The following is a 13,563-nucleotide window of genomic DNA, read 5'->3' on the forward strand; positions in this document are numbered from 1 at the left end:
TGAAGCTAGAAAGGTGGCAGGGTCCGCCACATATAAACAAAGTAGAACAGTGTGAAACTGTGTGTCCTTTAAGGTCAGTTTGTTTATCCAGTTTATTCAGTCATGATAAAAAACAGCCAATAAAGATCTCTTCTAAAACTACATAATGCACCTTTAATATTCCACAGCTCTAATATGATTTGATGTAATAAAACTGTCCTTAGTAACATACTGACCAGTGAAGACACGCTTACTTCTTCTTCTTCTTCTTCTTCTTCTGTTTATGGGGGATCACAAACCAACTCTCAAGGTGCAGTCATCTGCTAAATCAGAGTTTGTAAATGCTGCGCTTGTTTAGTCAATGAAAGCGATTTGTCTTCACGTTATCAGCTTTTTTCTTGTGTGTTATTTTGAATTGTTATATTTCCATCTGTCGTGATTATTTGTGGATCCCAGGAAGCTAATGGACAACCAAATAAATAATAATAATAATAATAATAATAATAATAATAATAATAAAAAGATTGAATCGATCAAGTGATGTAAAACAATTGATTTTCCTTGCGTTTGTGTGTGCGTGTGTGTGTGTGTGCGCGCGCTGCAGCTGCTGTGGTGAAGTGAGAGCAGCTGCAGGAGTCTGGACATGTGACCGTCCACACAGGAAGAAGAGTGAAGAAATGAGTCAGAGATTCCTCCTGAAACAAATCAGACAAAAAAACAGCTCAAACTCCTCCAGCAGCACCAGCAGCGCCAGTAGCAGTCTACCATCATGCCTTGGTGCGGTCTGTGTAATTATGAAACCAACAAGCTGGTCCGGATCCAGAGCGTCCGGCTCGGCTCCATGAAGTGGAGTCTGAACGCGTTCATTCTGCTCTTCATCTGGTGAGTGAACATGTGAAATACTTCAGCCCCCGCGTGTCTCTGTGCTGTCTGTCGGGGAGCGGCTGCACTCTGCGGCTGCCTCCTAATTAATATTCACCGTCAAAGGTCCCGTTAACGCTGCTGAAAGCGATTTACTCCCGGCTGCAGTATTTCTCCAGATGAAAAATATGAACAACTTCTTTGTTTGTTTTTATTTTATAAAGCCCAGTCATTCAGTGCTGGACGTCCACACTGTGAGACTCATAGGAGAGACAATTAAACCAGAATGGTTCAAACTGAAGCAGCAGAGATGATCTCACTATCACTGCAGAGATAACCTGACCAGAGCTGCAGAGATAACCTGACTAGAGCTGCAGAGATAATCTCACTATCACTGCAGAGATAACCTGACTAGCTGCAGAGATAACCTGACCTGAGCTGCAGAGATAACCTGACCAGAGCTGCAGAGATAACCTGACTAGCTGCAGAGATAACCTGACTAGAGCTGCAGAGATAACCTGACCAGAGCTGCAGAGATAACCTGACTAGAGCTGCAGAGATAACCTGACCAGAGCTGCAGAGATGACCTGACCTGAGCTGCAGAGATAACCTGACTAGAGCTGCATGTGCCCAGAATCACATACTTTTTATTTCTACTTTTAGTACGTACTGCAGCTGCACTTACAAAGTTCATTCTTTTGCATGCAGTATGCACACAACTGAGACATACTACTTTGTGATGACAGTGGGCCTTGAACTTTGACCCTCTTTCTCCTATATCCGTCGCAGCCTTAGCACGAGTACAAAGAACGTCATACTTACACTTACATGTCATCGTGGTGCTCTCTCGGCTTTGTATATATTTGCGTGACACACTGTGACGTATGTGATGTATCTTCCACTGCACAGAGCACTGTGGGTCAGCATAGCCGGAAAAAACATGCTGGCATAGGACATACTAAATATTTGTTTTTATTTTGGCAGCATCATGATGTTGTGGAACAGGAAGTACCAGGAGTTTGACCTGGTGGTGAGCTCTGTCACCACCAAGGTGAAGGGTGTAGCTCAGACCCACCTGACCGGGGTTGGGGACGTGGTTTGGGATGGGGTGGACTACAGCGGGCCCTCACAGGTAGGAGCTGGATCCTCATGGTCCTCAGTCCTCTGGGGTTTTCAGCATGAAGGAAAATATATATATATATTTATATATATATTTTTTCTTTTTAGGACAAAAACTCCTTCTTTGTGGTGACCAACGTCATTGTGACAAAGAATCAGAAGCAAGGAAAATGTCCAGAGGTGCTCTTTCATCATCATCATTATCATTATTACTTATCTCATTTTAAAGCTGCTGTGAGCGTTGTCGCCGCTTTAGCTAACTTCCTGTCACTTTTGCAGTTAGCAATCCAAGCCCCCAGGAAGTCTTATGTATGGAGTTCTCTGTCCTGATTGGATAAAGTGGGCAGGGATACCAGAAAATATCTACTGCATGAGCAGGAGGAGCAGAGACACGGGTTACTGACCAAACACTTACAGCAGCTTTAAGTAGTTGAAGCAGTTTAATCTGCGACAGTTGCTCCTGTATAAAAGTGCTGCTAATAGTACAATGATTCAGATGAAATGTTAGCGAACCTTTCTTATTTTGCAGCGTTGTTTATATTCCAGGTTCCCCGGATAGGCAGATCATGTCGCACTGATAGGGACTGTGAGCGAGGAGCCTGGGATCTGCGGAGCCATGGTACAGTAACTTCATCTCACATGCACACAAGAAACCAGGTTACAGAGGTAACTGGAGAATGTGTTTCCAAGCACACATTTTGAAGAACAGGACCCTGGTTAGTATCAATCAATCAATCAATCAATCAATCAATCAATCTTTATTTGTATAGCACAAATTCACAACAAAAGTTATCTCATGACACTTTCCAATTTGTGCAGGTCTAGACCATACTCTTTAATTAATTTATTTACAGAAACCCAACATTTCCCCCTTGAGCAGGCACTTGGCGACGGTGGTGAGAAAATAGCTGCCTTTTAACCAGCAGAAACCTCGAGCAGATCCATGTGGATGTACAGAAACCACAAGTATCCAGGGCCCTGTTCTTCAGCCTGTTAGCTAATTCAGGCTAACAGGCTGTCATCAGGCTAAAATAACCCTGTTTATTCTCATCCAGCTAATTCGGTTCTTCCAAAGGAGGATTGATTTGTTAATCCTGGATGAAGTTATCTTGAATAACAGTGCGCTCTTATTTTGAATTAAAGGCAAAAATAATCTAAGGATTCTGTAACAATGTGTCAGCTGTAATCTAACGTTTCTAACTATGATCGAAACTCCACATGTCATAACACTGTTGTTTGTTAAGACGTGTTGAGCTGTGTTATTTAAGGTACAAATGTTACATAATGTTGCTTTAAGTTCAAGACTGTTTGTTTATCTCCTGCAGGGATTCAGACGGGATCTTGTGTGAAGTTTGATGTGTTGACTAGAACTTGTGAGGTTTCTGCGTGGTGTCCAATCGAGAAGAAGGGGAACCCTCCGAGGTAAAATCTATTTTGTTGTCAGATAAGAGCCTCAGGTTACATCTCACAGGGTAATTTAACTTTTTGCAATCCTCGCATTTTGACATATCATCACCTTTGAAGTTGATAAGAAGTTTTTAGCAAACATTTGCTTATTTACACATTTAGCAGTTACAGAGCAATACTGTATGATCACTCATTGTTGTGTCAGTTGTGTAAATGTAAGTCCAATATTCACTCTTTTTTCTCTAAATATCTGAAATATCTGGCTCTTTAGCTGCTAAATGCAAGTGGTGAGACCTGAGAACAACACTTGTCCCTTTATTTTAAATCTATGCATTTGTTTTCTGGTGTGAAATGATCTTCAGCAGACAGCTTGCAGCTTCACAGAGCCACCATTGTAGCTGGAGACAAGTCCATGCAACACACTTACTGTACAAAGCACATGCTATGTACTAAACTTAATTAGTTACAGCACTGTCACCATCAGTCAATCAAACTGTGTCTTGAGAATCTCACTGCCTCACTGCTTAGTAACTATATTTAGTTTTGAGTCTCCTTCTGATAAAGATTCAGTGTATTTTAGTCTGTAATAACTTTCCAATTGTCCATGATGCAGGCCTGCTCTGCTGGCAGCAGCCGAGAACTTCACAGTCCTCATCAAAAACAACATCAGGTTCCCTGCGTTCAACTTCATCCGGTGAGACAGCTTTATGATTGATGGTGCCGAGGCTACAAACCTCTACTGATGGTGTTGGAAACTGTTTATTAACTAAATGCAGTGCAGCCTCATCTCTGTGTGTTAGCCCCAGTTTATCATGGTCCAAAGCTCCAGTGCTAGCCCCTCTGCTAGTGGTGTAAACACCATCACCCCCCTGCACGGCAATGTTAGCTAATTACCTAATGGCAGCTACAGTTAGCAGCAGTTAGCGGGTGCTCTGGGGATATGCTTCCCCCTGTTGGTTTGGAGTATGAATTCAACAGGTAGCAAATTCCTACATATTGCACATTTTTATCATGTTGAAATAGAGCTAAAGAGTTTGCCTGACTGTCAAGTATTTTCCTGCATTAAATTATTCTCATCAAATAAGAAAAGCTAATGAAACATTCAGACTATCATTAAACTCTCTACTAAAAAACAAACTGATGACATTTCTGGCTGTTATCAAGCTCTTTATCCCTTCTCTAGTGAAAGAGAAACTCTGACTTTCTGGGAATATTCAAGTCTATTTTTGGTGTGACAGAAGAAACATCCTCCCAACGATGAAAGGTCCGTACCTGTGGAGCTGTCAGAGAGTGAACGACCCGCTGTGTCCCATCTTCAGACTGGGAGACATTGTTCGAGAGGCGGGTGAAAAGTTCTCTCAAATGGCAATAGAGGTGGGGTTACATGTTCATATGTTTCTTCTGTGAAAGTAAAGTTCAGTTTTCTTACATCCTGGGTCTTATTTTTGCACTTGTCTCATCCATCACAGTCACTTATGATGACATTTTACTGACCGACTTCAATGCTGACATCTCAGGATGCAGAAACAGTGCCAGAGCAGCTTTTTACACCCACTCTCTCTTTTTGGGGCTTTTTGAGGCCACTTGTCCTCAGCAAGAGATCAAGTAAAGTTCACTTCCTCTATTTGAAACAGCCAAATAGAGGAAGTGCTACCACAGCAAACTTTCTTCAGTCTGGGTGAAAGTGAAAAGTCAGCATTATCTGAGTAACTGTGGATATTAATAAATTGTTGCTTTCTCCAAGAAGAATTTCTCATTTTTCTCAGAATAATTACTTAATAAACTGGTGTTTCTTCACATCAAGTCTTTCTTATTTAATCATTTTGGTCTTAAAGTATTATTTTCTTGAAACAAGTCGAGACAAATGTATCTGCGCTGTGAGAATATATCATCCTCTCAGTGAAAATTAGAAGTATTTTGTAAAAATCAGGTTGCATAAACTTATAAATAAATACTTATCGATAAACAATTTTATGTATTTTAAGTAACTAGGTACTAAACAATTTAGACTATTAATACAAATATACAGTTAATCAACTAATAAATAAATATATTATAAATTAAACTGCCCAGCAGTTATTAAAACTGTCTCTCCCTTTACCAGCTGCAAGTGATGTACACACTAATGCATCAATAATTATTAATCCAATAATATAATATGATTCTGAAATGGGCCATTCTGCATAGCAAGTACTTACAGTAAGTATATTTTGATGTAGTAAGATTTTGAATGCGGGACTTTCACACATTTTTTACTCTGTAGTTTTACATTTTTTACTTGCGTACAAGATCTTCTGCCAACACTGAACTGCTTCATGCTCAGTGAGTTTTTTTCCCCCATTTTCCTCTGATGGCCACAGGGGGGCGTCATTGGCATCCTGATCAATTGGGAGTGCAACCTGGACTGGCTCATGGAGCGCTGCCTTCCTAAATACTCCTTCAGACGGCTGGATGAGAAAGAGAGCAACAGGACGCTCTACCCCGGCCTCAACTTCAGGTGAGTGAGGGTCAAAGGTCAAGTTTACCAGTTCAGGACCATTATAGGAGCTTTGGTTTAGTCCACAATCGTTAAACTTTTCCTGTTTCAACAATTATATTTCTGTTGGGATGAAAACCATCAAGAGAAAGTAAAAACTTGGCTTCTGAAAATTAATAAAATAAACCCTGACATGTTTTTAGTCTAAAGTACTATTACAAAAGTACTGTACTTAAATTCAGATTTGGGGTACTTGTGCTTTGAGTATCATGCTGTACAACTGTATACTTCTACTCCGCTACATCTCAGAGGCAAATATCGTACGTTTTACTCCACAACATTTGACTGACAGCTATAGTTACTTGTTACTTTACGTATTACAAATGTTCTCATCCCCTTCCTGTCCAGTGAAACACTTACATCTCCTCATTTGATGATGTGAAATGTTTATTTTTCTAACAATCTGAAGGAAAAAGTGTATTTCCTTATGGACTGAGAAAATTCCCCTCCTTCTTAAGCTAAATGACGCAGTTTCTGTACAAGACGATAAGTGTATAAGTAAACTGCGTAACAAACTGGCACATCATGTTATTTCAGATTCGGGGTAAATAACTCTGCTTCATGTTAAAGGCTCCTCTGTAACAACAAGCTGCCTTGTTTTTTATTGTTAATCATATTTACTGTCCCCTGATCAGGTATGCAAAGTACAACACAGTGGACGGAGTGGAGGAGCGAACGCTGTACAAAGCATTCGGGATCAGGTTTGATGTCATGGTGTTCGGACAGGTGAGTTTGTTCTTTTTCCTCACATAATTCAAATGTTTTTGTAAAGGATTTTCCATTCTTTTAGACTTAATATGACTGAACCTTAAATTTAAACCAATTAGAGTTTTTTGAATGTTCAATAGGCCTCTGTTTAATGACACAATGTATACTGCCTTGATGAGGCATCTATTGTTTTTGTTGTATTTGTCCACGCCTTCTTTGCACACATGACCAATGATTTCTACAGTTTTGGCTCCAACTCTGAAGGTGTTCAGTAAAAACAAACAAGTGACAGTTTGCTGTGTTTTCCAGGCTGGAAAGTTCAGCTTCATCCAGTTCATCATCTACATCGGATCAACGCTGTCGTACTACGCTCTGGTGAGAGACCACCCAGTGTTAGTTGCTGTCACACAAGTGTCCATTCATGCATTCACCCTCTGTCAGTCCTGAACACAGTGGTGGTCAGTGTTGGAGTCCACAGTGGCTGCATGTGGATGAACTGAATGAAGTGATCAGAAAGAGCTAAATAAGAATAATCTGTGAGCTGAAGGCTACAGGAGGCAAAAGATTGGGTGTAAAGATTAAGATTATATGAGATGTCTCAAACACTAGTAGTGTAGTATAACTTATGTCAATACATTTAGTCAAGAACTGTACTTAAGTTTAAAATTTTAGGTACTTATACGTAATTTAAGTCGCTTTATTATTCGTTCCATGTTCATGAATGTGAGATCTCGAAGGATTTTCTCCTAATTTGGCGCAAATGCCCACAACTCGAAGATTAACTGGTTATATTTTGGTGGTCAAAGGTCATCATGACCTCCTGAAGAGTGTGTGACCAAGCAGCATGTGTCAGTCAAGACAAACGCACCACAAAAAACTTTAATTTTTTATGACTGAAACATTTATTTTCACTGTGATGAGCTTTAGAGAAAGAGGTGAGGGGTTTTCTTGGATGCAGCATCTAGTGGCTGTTAAAAGAACTGCAGGTTAAAGGTACACGGTAGTTTTGGAAAGACATGTTAATCAGAAAAGAAAGATCTTTATTAACTAAACAACCTCTCTTTGTTTTCATGACTTAATAAATAAACTGACCTTAAAGTGAAACTCTCGCCAAAAAGCAACCGAGGCTTTATTTATGATTGGGTATGAGTCAAACCTTCACGTACAAGCACACTCATGACCAAAGAGGCACTTTTAAGATTTACCGTAGTTTCGTTTTGGGGCAAGCTCATTTTGAACGGGAGTACATAGGGCATACCACGACGGCATCAAAATGTCTATTTTTAGACCACTAAGAAGGCTCCACACATCATGAAACTTTACTGGTAGCATCACCAGGGTCTCTACTCATGACACGAGCAGTAAGAACATTGTTTGTGTACACAAAGTGTGTGAAAAAGACGGTTTTGAACTACTTACGCTTAGCTACTGGGACTCCGGCGTGCCGCCGCCATTCCAGGCAAAAAGTGTCGATCTCCGAGTGCGGCCATCATGACGGAGAGTAACGGTGGGACGCTCCTCGGGCTTATTTCCAGATGAATTCGCGGATAATTCGTTGTTCTGTCGTTAGTCAAAAGCAACACTGACGTCCATGTTGTTGCTTTTGACTAACGACAGAACAACGAATTATCCACGCGCCGGAGTCCCAGTAGCTAAGCGTAAGTAGTTCAAAACCGTCTTTTTCACACACTTTGTGTACACAAACAATGTTCTTACTGCTCGTGTCATGAGTAGAGACCCTGGTGATGCTACCAGTAAAGTTTCATGATGTGTGGAGCCTTCTTAGTGGTCTAAAAATAGACATTTTGATGCCGTCGTGGTATGCCCTATGTACTCCCGTTCAAAATGAGCTTGCCCCAAAACGAAACTACGGTAAATCTTAAAAGTGCCTCTTTGGTCATGAGTGTGCTTGTACGTGAAGGTTTGACTCATACCCAATCATAAATAAAGCCTCGGTTGCTTTTTGGCGAGAGTTTCACTTTAAAGGACAACACAGTTTCATAATGTTTTACTTTGTTCAGTGTTCATTTGGCGGACCCTGCCAGCTTTCTAGCTTCAAACTGTGTTCTGGGGACCTTATTTCCTTCAGAGAACAGGCTGTTTATTCAGTTATGGAAAAAATTAATATTTCTGAGTCTACATAGTGCCCCTTTAAGACACAGGAGGGTCCAACAGTGGTTGGTCCAGAGAAAGCTGGACTCACCTTTTGCCTTTCTCATGAATTTAGTTTCATTTGGAATTAAACTTAATTTAAAATCCAAAAGTGTCTCCATAACAGTAGACAGTGAACTTTACCTGGCCTTTATTACGTCACACAGTGAGCTATTACAGAACTTCATCTCCAGAGTTGATCAGAAATCTCAAAAATGTAGACACACTGAATTCTTGCTGTGATTTGGCAAAGCGTACATGTTCCCTCCAGATTTAATCAGTTACCTCAATCGGATAAAGTCTAATTGGTGTTAAACACAAATCACATGTATGTTGACACATTGGTGCGGTTGATTGCTAGTGCAGCTGATGTTGAAGGGTGAGCTGCTGACTGCCAGCTGAGCCTCTGTGTGGGTCTTTTCCTCCAGACGACCATATTGATCGACTGGCTGATTGGAACCCGCTGTTACTCTGCGGAGGTCGGACAGAACTACTCTGAGAAGAAAGTGGAGTCAGTCCAGGACAAACAGAAGGTGATGAACGGTTTGATATGACCGATATGTAAACCCACTGTCAAACTTTTTACAGTTTCATACGAACACGTATTGTATATTACTCAATCTGATAACTGTAGTTTACGGTCATTCTGAACGTCCTCCGGGACGATGTGACTGTGTTGCAGTGCATCCTCTGTGTGTCCCACGTTGATGAGAACAACATTCTACTAGTGAAGAGATCACAGAAGAAAAGTTTACAAGACATCAAGCCGACGTCCGTTCAGCCACGCAAGGTAGACCTGCTGCACAGAGACCCGTTCAGATATCCAAAGATATAACGTGGAAATTAAGACCTAAAACTCAACCTGTTGTTTCAAGACATCAGCTTCAAATAAGTTGAGGATTGATGAATTTCTGCCAACTTGAACATGAAGCATCACTGTGTGTTTGTAGATTCAGCATTCAGTTTGTCTCGACTTTACATTTAGAGTGAAATACGCTTCTGTTGGGCTGTTTCATAACCTGGCTTTGTTCACCAACACAATGACAAAGTGACAGATTTTCAGTATGTGATCCGAGCAACAACAAGACACCAATTTTTGGGTAGGGGTTAGGGGTGGTGTATGCTTTCTATTGTGATACTTTATCTGTACACTGGTGCCAAAAAAATCAATATTTTTTAACATGCAGGAGCTCTCAACAGAGTTCCCTGACAATTTGACTTCACAAGTCATTACTTCATCACTACTCATGGTGTAAACCTCTGTAACTTTTATTTATAGAGAATTAAGTGAGACATAGTTGCATCCTTCCTTTTAAACATTTTAATTGAAGAACTGTTGTTATTTGGCAGCCCTGCCGTACATTTCACATTAATAATGATGGCACACATGGACACTTAGCACTAAGCACTAAGACTTGATGAACTTTTTTTTCATCTCGGTTGTGAAATTCTGTGAAACAGACACCAAAGTGCATAAATAAATACACATTTTTCCCTCTTCAGTAGCACAGAAATCATGATATATCATAGATGATTGTCAGTATCAAATACCGCAGGATTGTAGAACTGTATTATGATACCATTGGTATGCAGCGAATTGAATTGACTACAGTTACAGGCTAAACCTTGTCATGACTTCAGTGATGTATTATTTTCTTGACAGGAGGACGCAGGACACCTGAGAGCCGTTCTCTCTCTGCTACAGTCGGATGTTGGCGCGAATCATGACGTTCAGCCTTCCCTCGACCATAAACCCGACCCTGACAGAAAACCCTGTCGTCCAGCCTGGTGCAAGTGCGACCACTGCGCTCCCTCCTCCGTCCCTCAGGAGGAGCTGTGTTGTCGGCGGAGCGTCGGCACCTGCATCACCTCGTCTCCTTTGTTTGAGCAGCTTGTGTTACATCGCTCTCTGCTGGAGGCTGTCCTTCTGTACCGGGACCCTCTGTCTTCATTGGCTGATCGAGGCCAGATGGCCGCCCTGCGTCACTGCGCCTACAGACAGTACATCAGCTGGAGGTTTGGCGTCCCACCTAATGGCACCCACCCGGTCATCCCCAGCTGCTGCGTCAGGAGAGTCAGGGAGGAGTACCCGAGCCCGGACGGACAGTACAGCGGCTTCGGACACGTCAGGATAAAGTCCACGCAGGCCTGCACTAATGGAAAGCTGTGAGAGGAGTGATTCCACATAACAGAGCAGGGACTCCCCGCTGACTTACCTACTAACAGTGTCCTTATGTTACAGCTGCCTTACAAAGAAAAACATGTAATAACTAAACTAACAGTTTACTAAACTGGGTAGAAAATGAAAATTAGTCAGCGTTTCGTCAGCTTGCCTTCCGTCAGAGGAGAAAAACCTCACTGAGTCAATAAATCACTGCATTTTCTAAGATCATCTGTCACCTAACATCTGTCATTTGGTTGCTTAATAGAAACATCCATGAAGCATCCTTCTCAGTTTCACTCCCTCTAAGCAGCCTTTTGCCTTTATAGGGCAGAAATAGCATTTTTAACATCTCTAACATATTTAGAGAAATGATTTCTCATGCCAGGAATGTGCTCACATCCATCAAATCATAGAGATGCAACATTTTAAGAAAAGAAGAAAAAATATGCCAAGTGCTGCTCTGGGTCAGGATCAGTATAATGAAGTAATATAAAAGTGAAAAATCAGGTGCTCTTCAAGAACAGGGTTCACGGTAGAGTAAAAATAATAAACAGTGAGCTCATAATGGAAGTCCATGGTACTGGTTAGCAGGCTGAAAAGGAGACACTTTAATAATAATTATTAAAATCCTGGAATAAACAAATGTGCCTTGACTCAGAAGAGTCCTCATGAGAGGATAAAACGCAATGAAGACTGTATAAAACTAGTCAAGTTTTCATGCGGCAAGGTCTCATGAAGTGTGAATGCTGTGTGTGACTTTAGGGGGAGTTATTTGCTGGAATTATTTCTTTAATAAAAACACAAATAATCATAGTGAAGTAACATCGTGCCTACACAGAGACCAAAATCAAAAACTGTTCTCACCGACCAAATATAGCAACCGGCACTATAGCCGGAGATGCTACGTAGAAGTGCTAAGTGGATGGATAAACTGTCAGAAAATCATTCCAGCGTTTAGCTTTTTCGAAAACAACAAATAGCCATTGTGACAAGTTGTTAATTAGTGAGCTTTAGTGGTGTTGGTAGGTGTTATTAGAACAAGGTAAGCTTTTTCCCCCTGCTTCCAGTCTTTATGCTAAGCTAGGCAACTACTGACATACTTTTTATTTTTTGTTAGTTGACAGGGATGATGCATAGGCATGAAGTATAAAGGTGCAACATGTAAGAACCTCAACAGAAGGTGTAGAAATAACAGCTTTTACATTATGATGTGTTTGTATTGTATTGCAGATATATCTACTGAAGTTAGCATGCTAACCTGCTAGCCCTGGCCTGTCCTGGTCCAAAGCTTCTGTGGTATTGCTGTAAAACACCAACTGTTGGTGTGCCGAGCTCCCAGTCCGAGCCACTAGCTGCACAGCTAACCGAGCTAACTAGCTAACAGCAGCTACAGTTAGCAGCAGTTAGCGGTCACTCTGGTAATGCGCTGCCCCCTATTTGTTTTGAGTATCCAGCTAGCTGTTTCCCTTCCTGTGCCTTAATGCTAAGCTAACTAGCTGCTTGCTGTAGCTTCATATTTGCGGTACAGACAATGACAGTGGTATTGATCTTCTGATTTCACTTTTTGCAGGAAAGAGAATAAACCTATTCACATGTTGAACTGTTTCTTTTCTCATTGAGTGGCTCTGCTGTGCTTTGTCTCATGATATTTCCCATCATGCCACGTGCACACTGTTAACTTGTTTCTCACAGGTAAGGACTGCACTTAACGGTGTCAAGGTTGAAAGTGGTATTAGCTCTGTAGTTTTCGGGGATTATACAACAGGACTTGAAGTCAACTTCAGAGAGATCAAACCGCTGCTCTGGCCAGAAACGAGAAAACACTGCAGGGTCCAAAATAAGTACATACGTCTCCAGGCAAAGATAAGGAGCTTCATTTATCAAATCAGGACAAGGTTTCAGTGTGATAGCAGGGAGCATGCTCATACATTAACCATAATCCCTGCTGTATATGAAGCAGCCGACCTTATTTAAAGTGTTGAAAAGCAAAACGCTTCAGGCCCAAATTAGGAATTTTGCTTTCTAATGAAATATACTCGATAGCAACAAAGTTGGCCAAAGAAGACCAACAGAGATCTTCTCATTACCCTCCACATATTCCTGGTACAGATCCTCCTGAACTCAAGAAAATTCCACCGGAAACATTCACATGATATGTGAGCATAACCATAAAACCTGTCTTTAGCTAAATTAGCCCTAACATTTTGGCATTTGAGTCATTAAAACGGGCTATGTTACATTTTCCATAAAAGATGCAACAGTCAGACTTGAACTTGAACCCTTCTCCGAACCAGGGTGGAAGTAACTAAATACAGCTACTCAAATTTCTGTGATTTCTTGGGTACTTGTACTTTCATGAGCATTTGTTCATCTGTAGTTTTACTGGTACTTAAGTATGCATAACGCCATGTAATCTATTCAGTTACGGGCCAATGAAAAGCCTGACATTCGGCCCAAAAAATCAGCGCAGAAAAATCACAAATCTGTGGCTGGTTGGTGTAGAATGGCCGTTGCTACACCTCCACCTCTGATTTATGCCAATAAAACAAATATATTTCACATAAAAACCTAGTTCAGCTTTAACAAATACTTCTACCTGTCAACCCTTACACAGTCCAACACTTCTTCTGTACAATAA

General features: G+C 41.1%; 1 protein-coding gene across 1 annotated transcript; it reads left to right on the forward strand.

The window, feature by feature from the left end:
• Positions 1–614: 614 nt before the first annotated feature.
• p2rx7 (purinergic receptor P2X, ligand-gated ion channel, 7) lies at positions 615–12,525 on the forward strand. The gene is made up of 13 exons (XM_084360814.1): positions 615–861; positions 1,825–1,972; positions 2,068–2,139; positions 2,506–2,578; positions 3,285–3,381; positions 3,980–4,060; positions 4,605–4,740; positions 5,727–5,863; positions 6,538–6,628; positions 6,920–6,985; positions 9,190–9,294; positions 9,444–9,551; positions 10,425–12,525. Exons 1-13 carry the CDS (start codon positions 749–751, stop codon positions 10,929–10,931), a joined length of 1,734 nt encoding a protein of 577 aa, XP_084216940.1. The 5' UTR covers positions 615–748; the 3' UTR covers positions 10,932–12,525.
• The last annotated feature ends 1,038 nt before the right edge of the window (positions 12,526–13,563 follow it).

The sequence above is a fragment of the Pagrus pagrus genome, assembly GCF_965226575.1.
Source record: "Pagrus pagrus genome assembly, chromosome: 8".
Classification (NCBI taxonomy): domain Eukaryota; kingdom Metazoa; phylum Chordata; class Actinopteri; order Spariformes; family Sparidae; genus Pagrus; species Pagrus pagrus.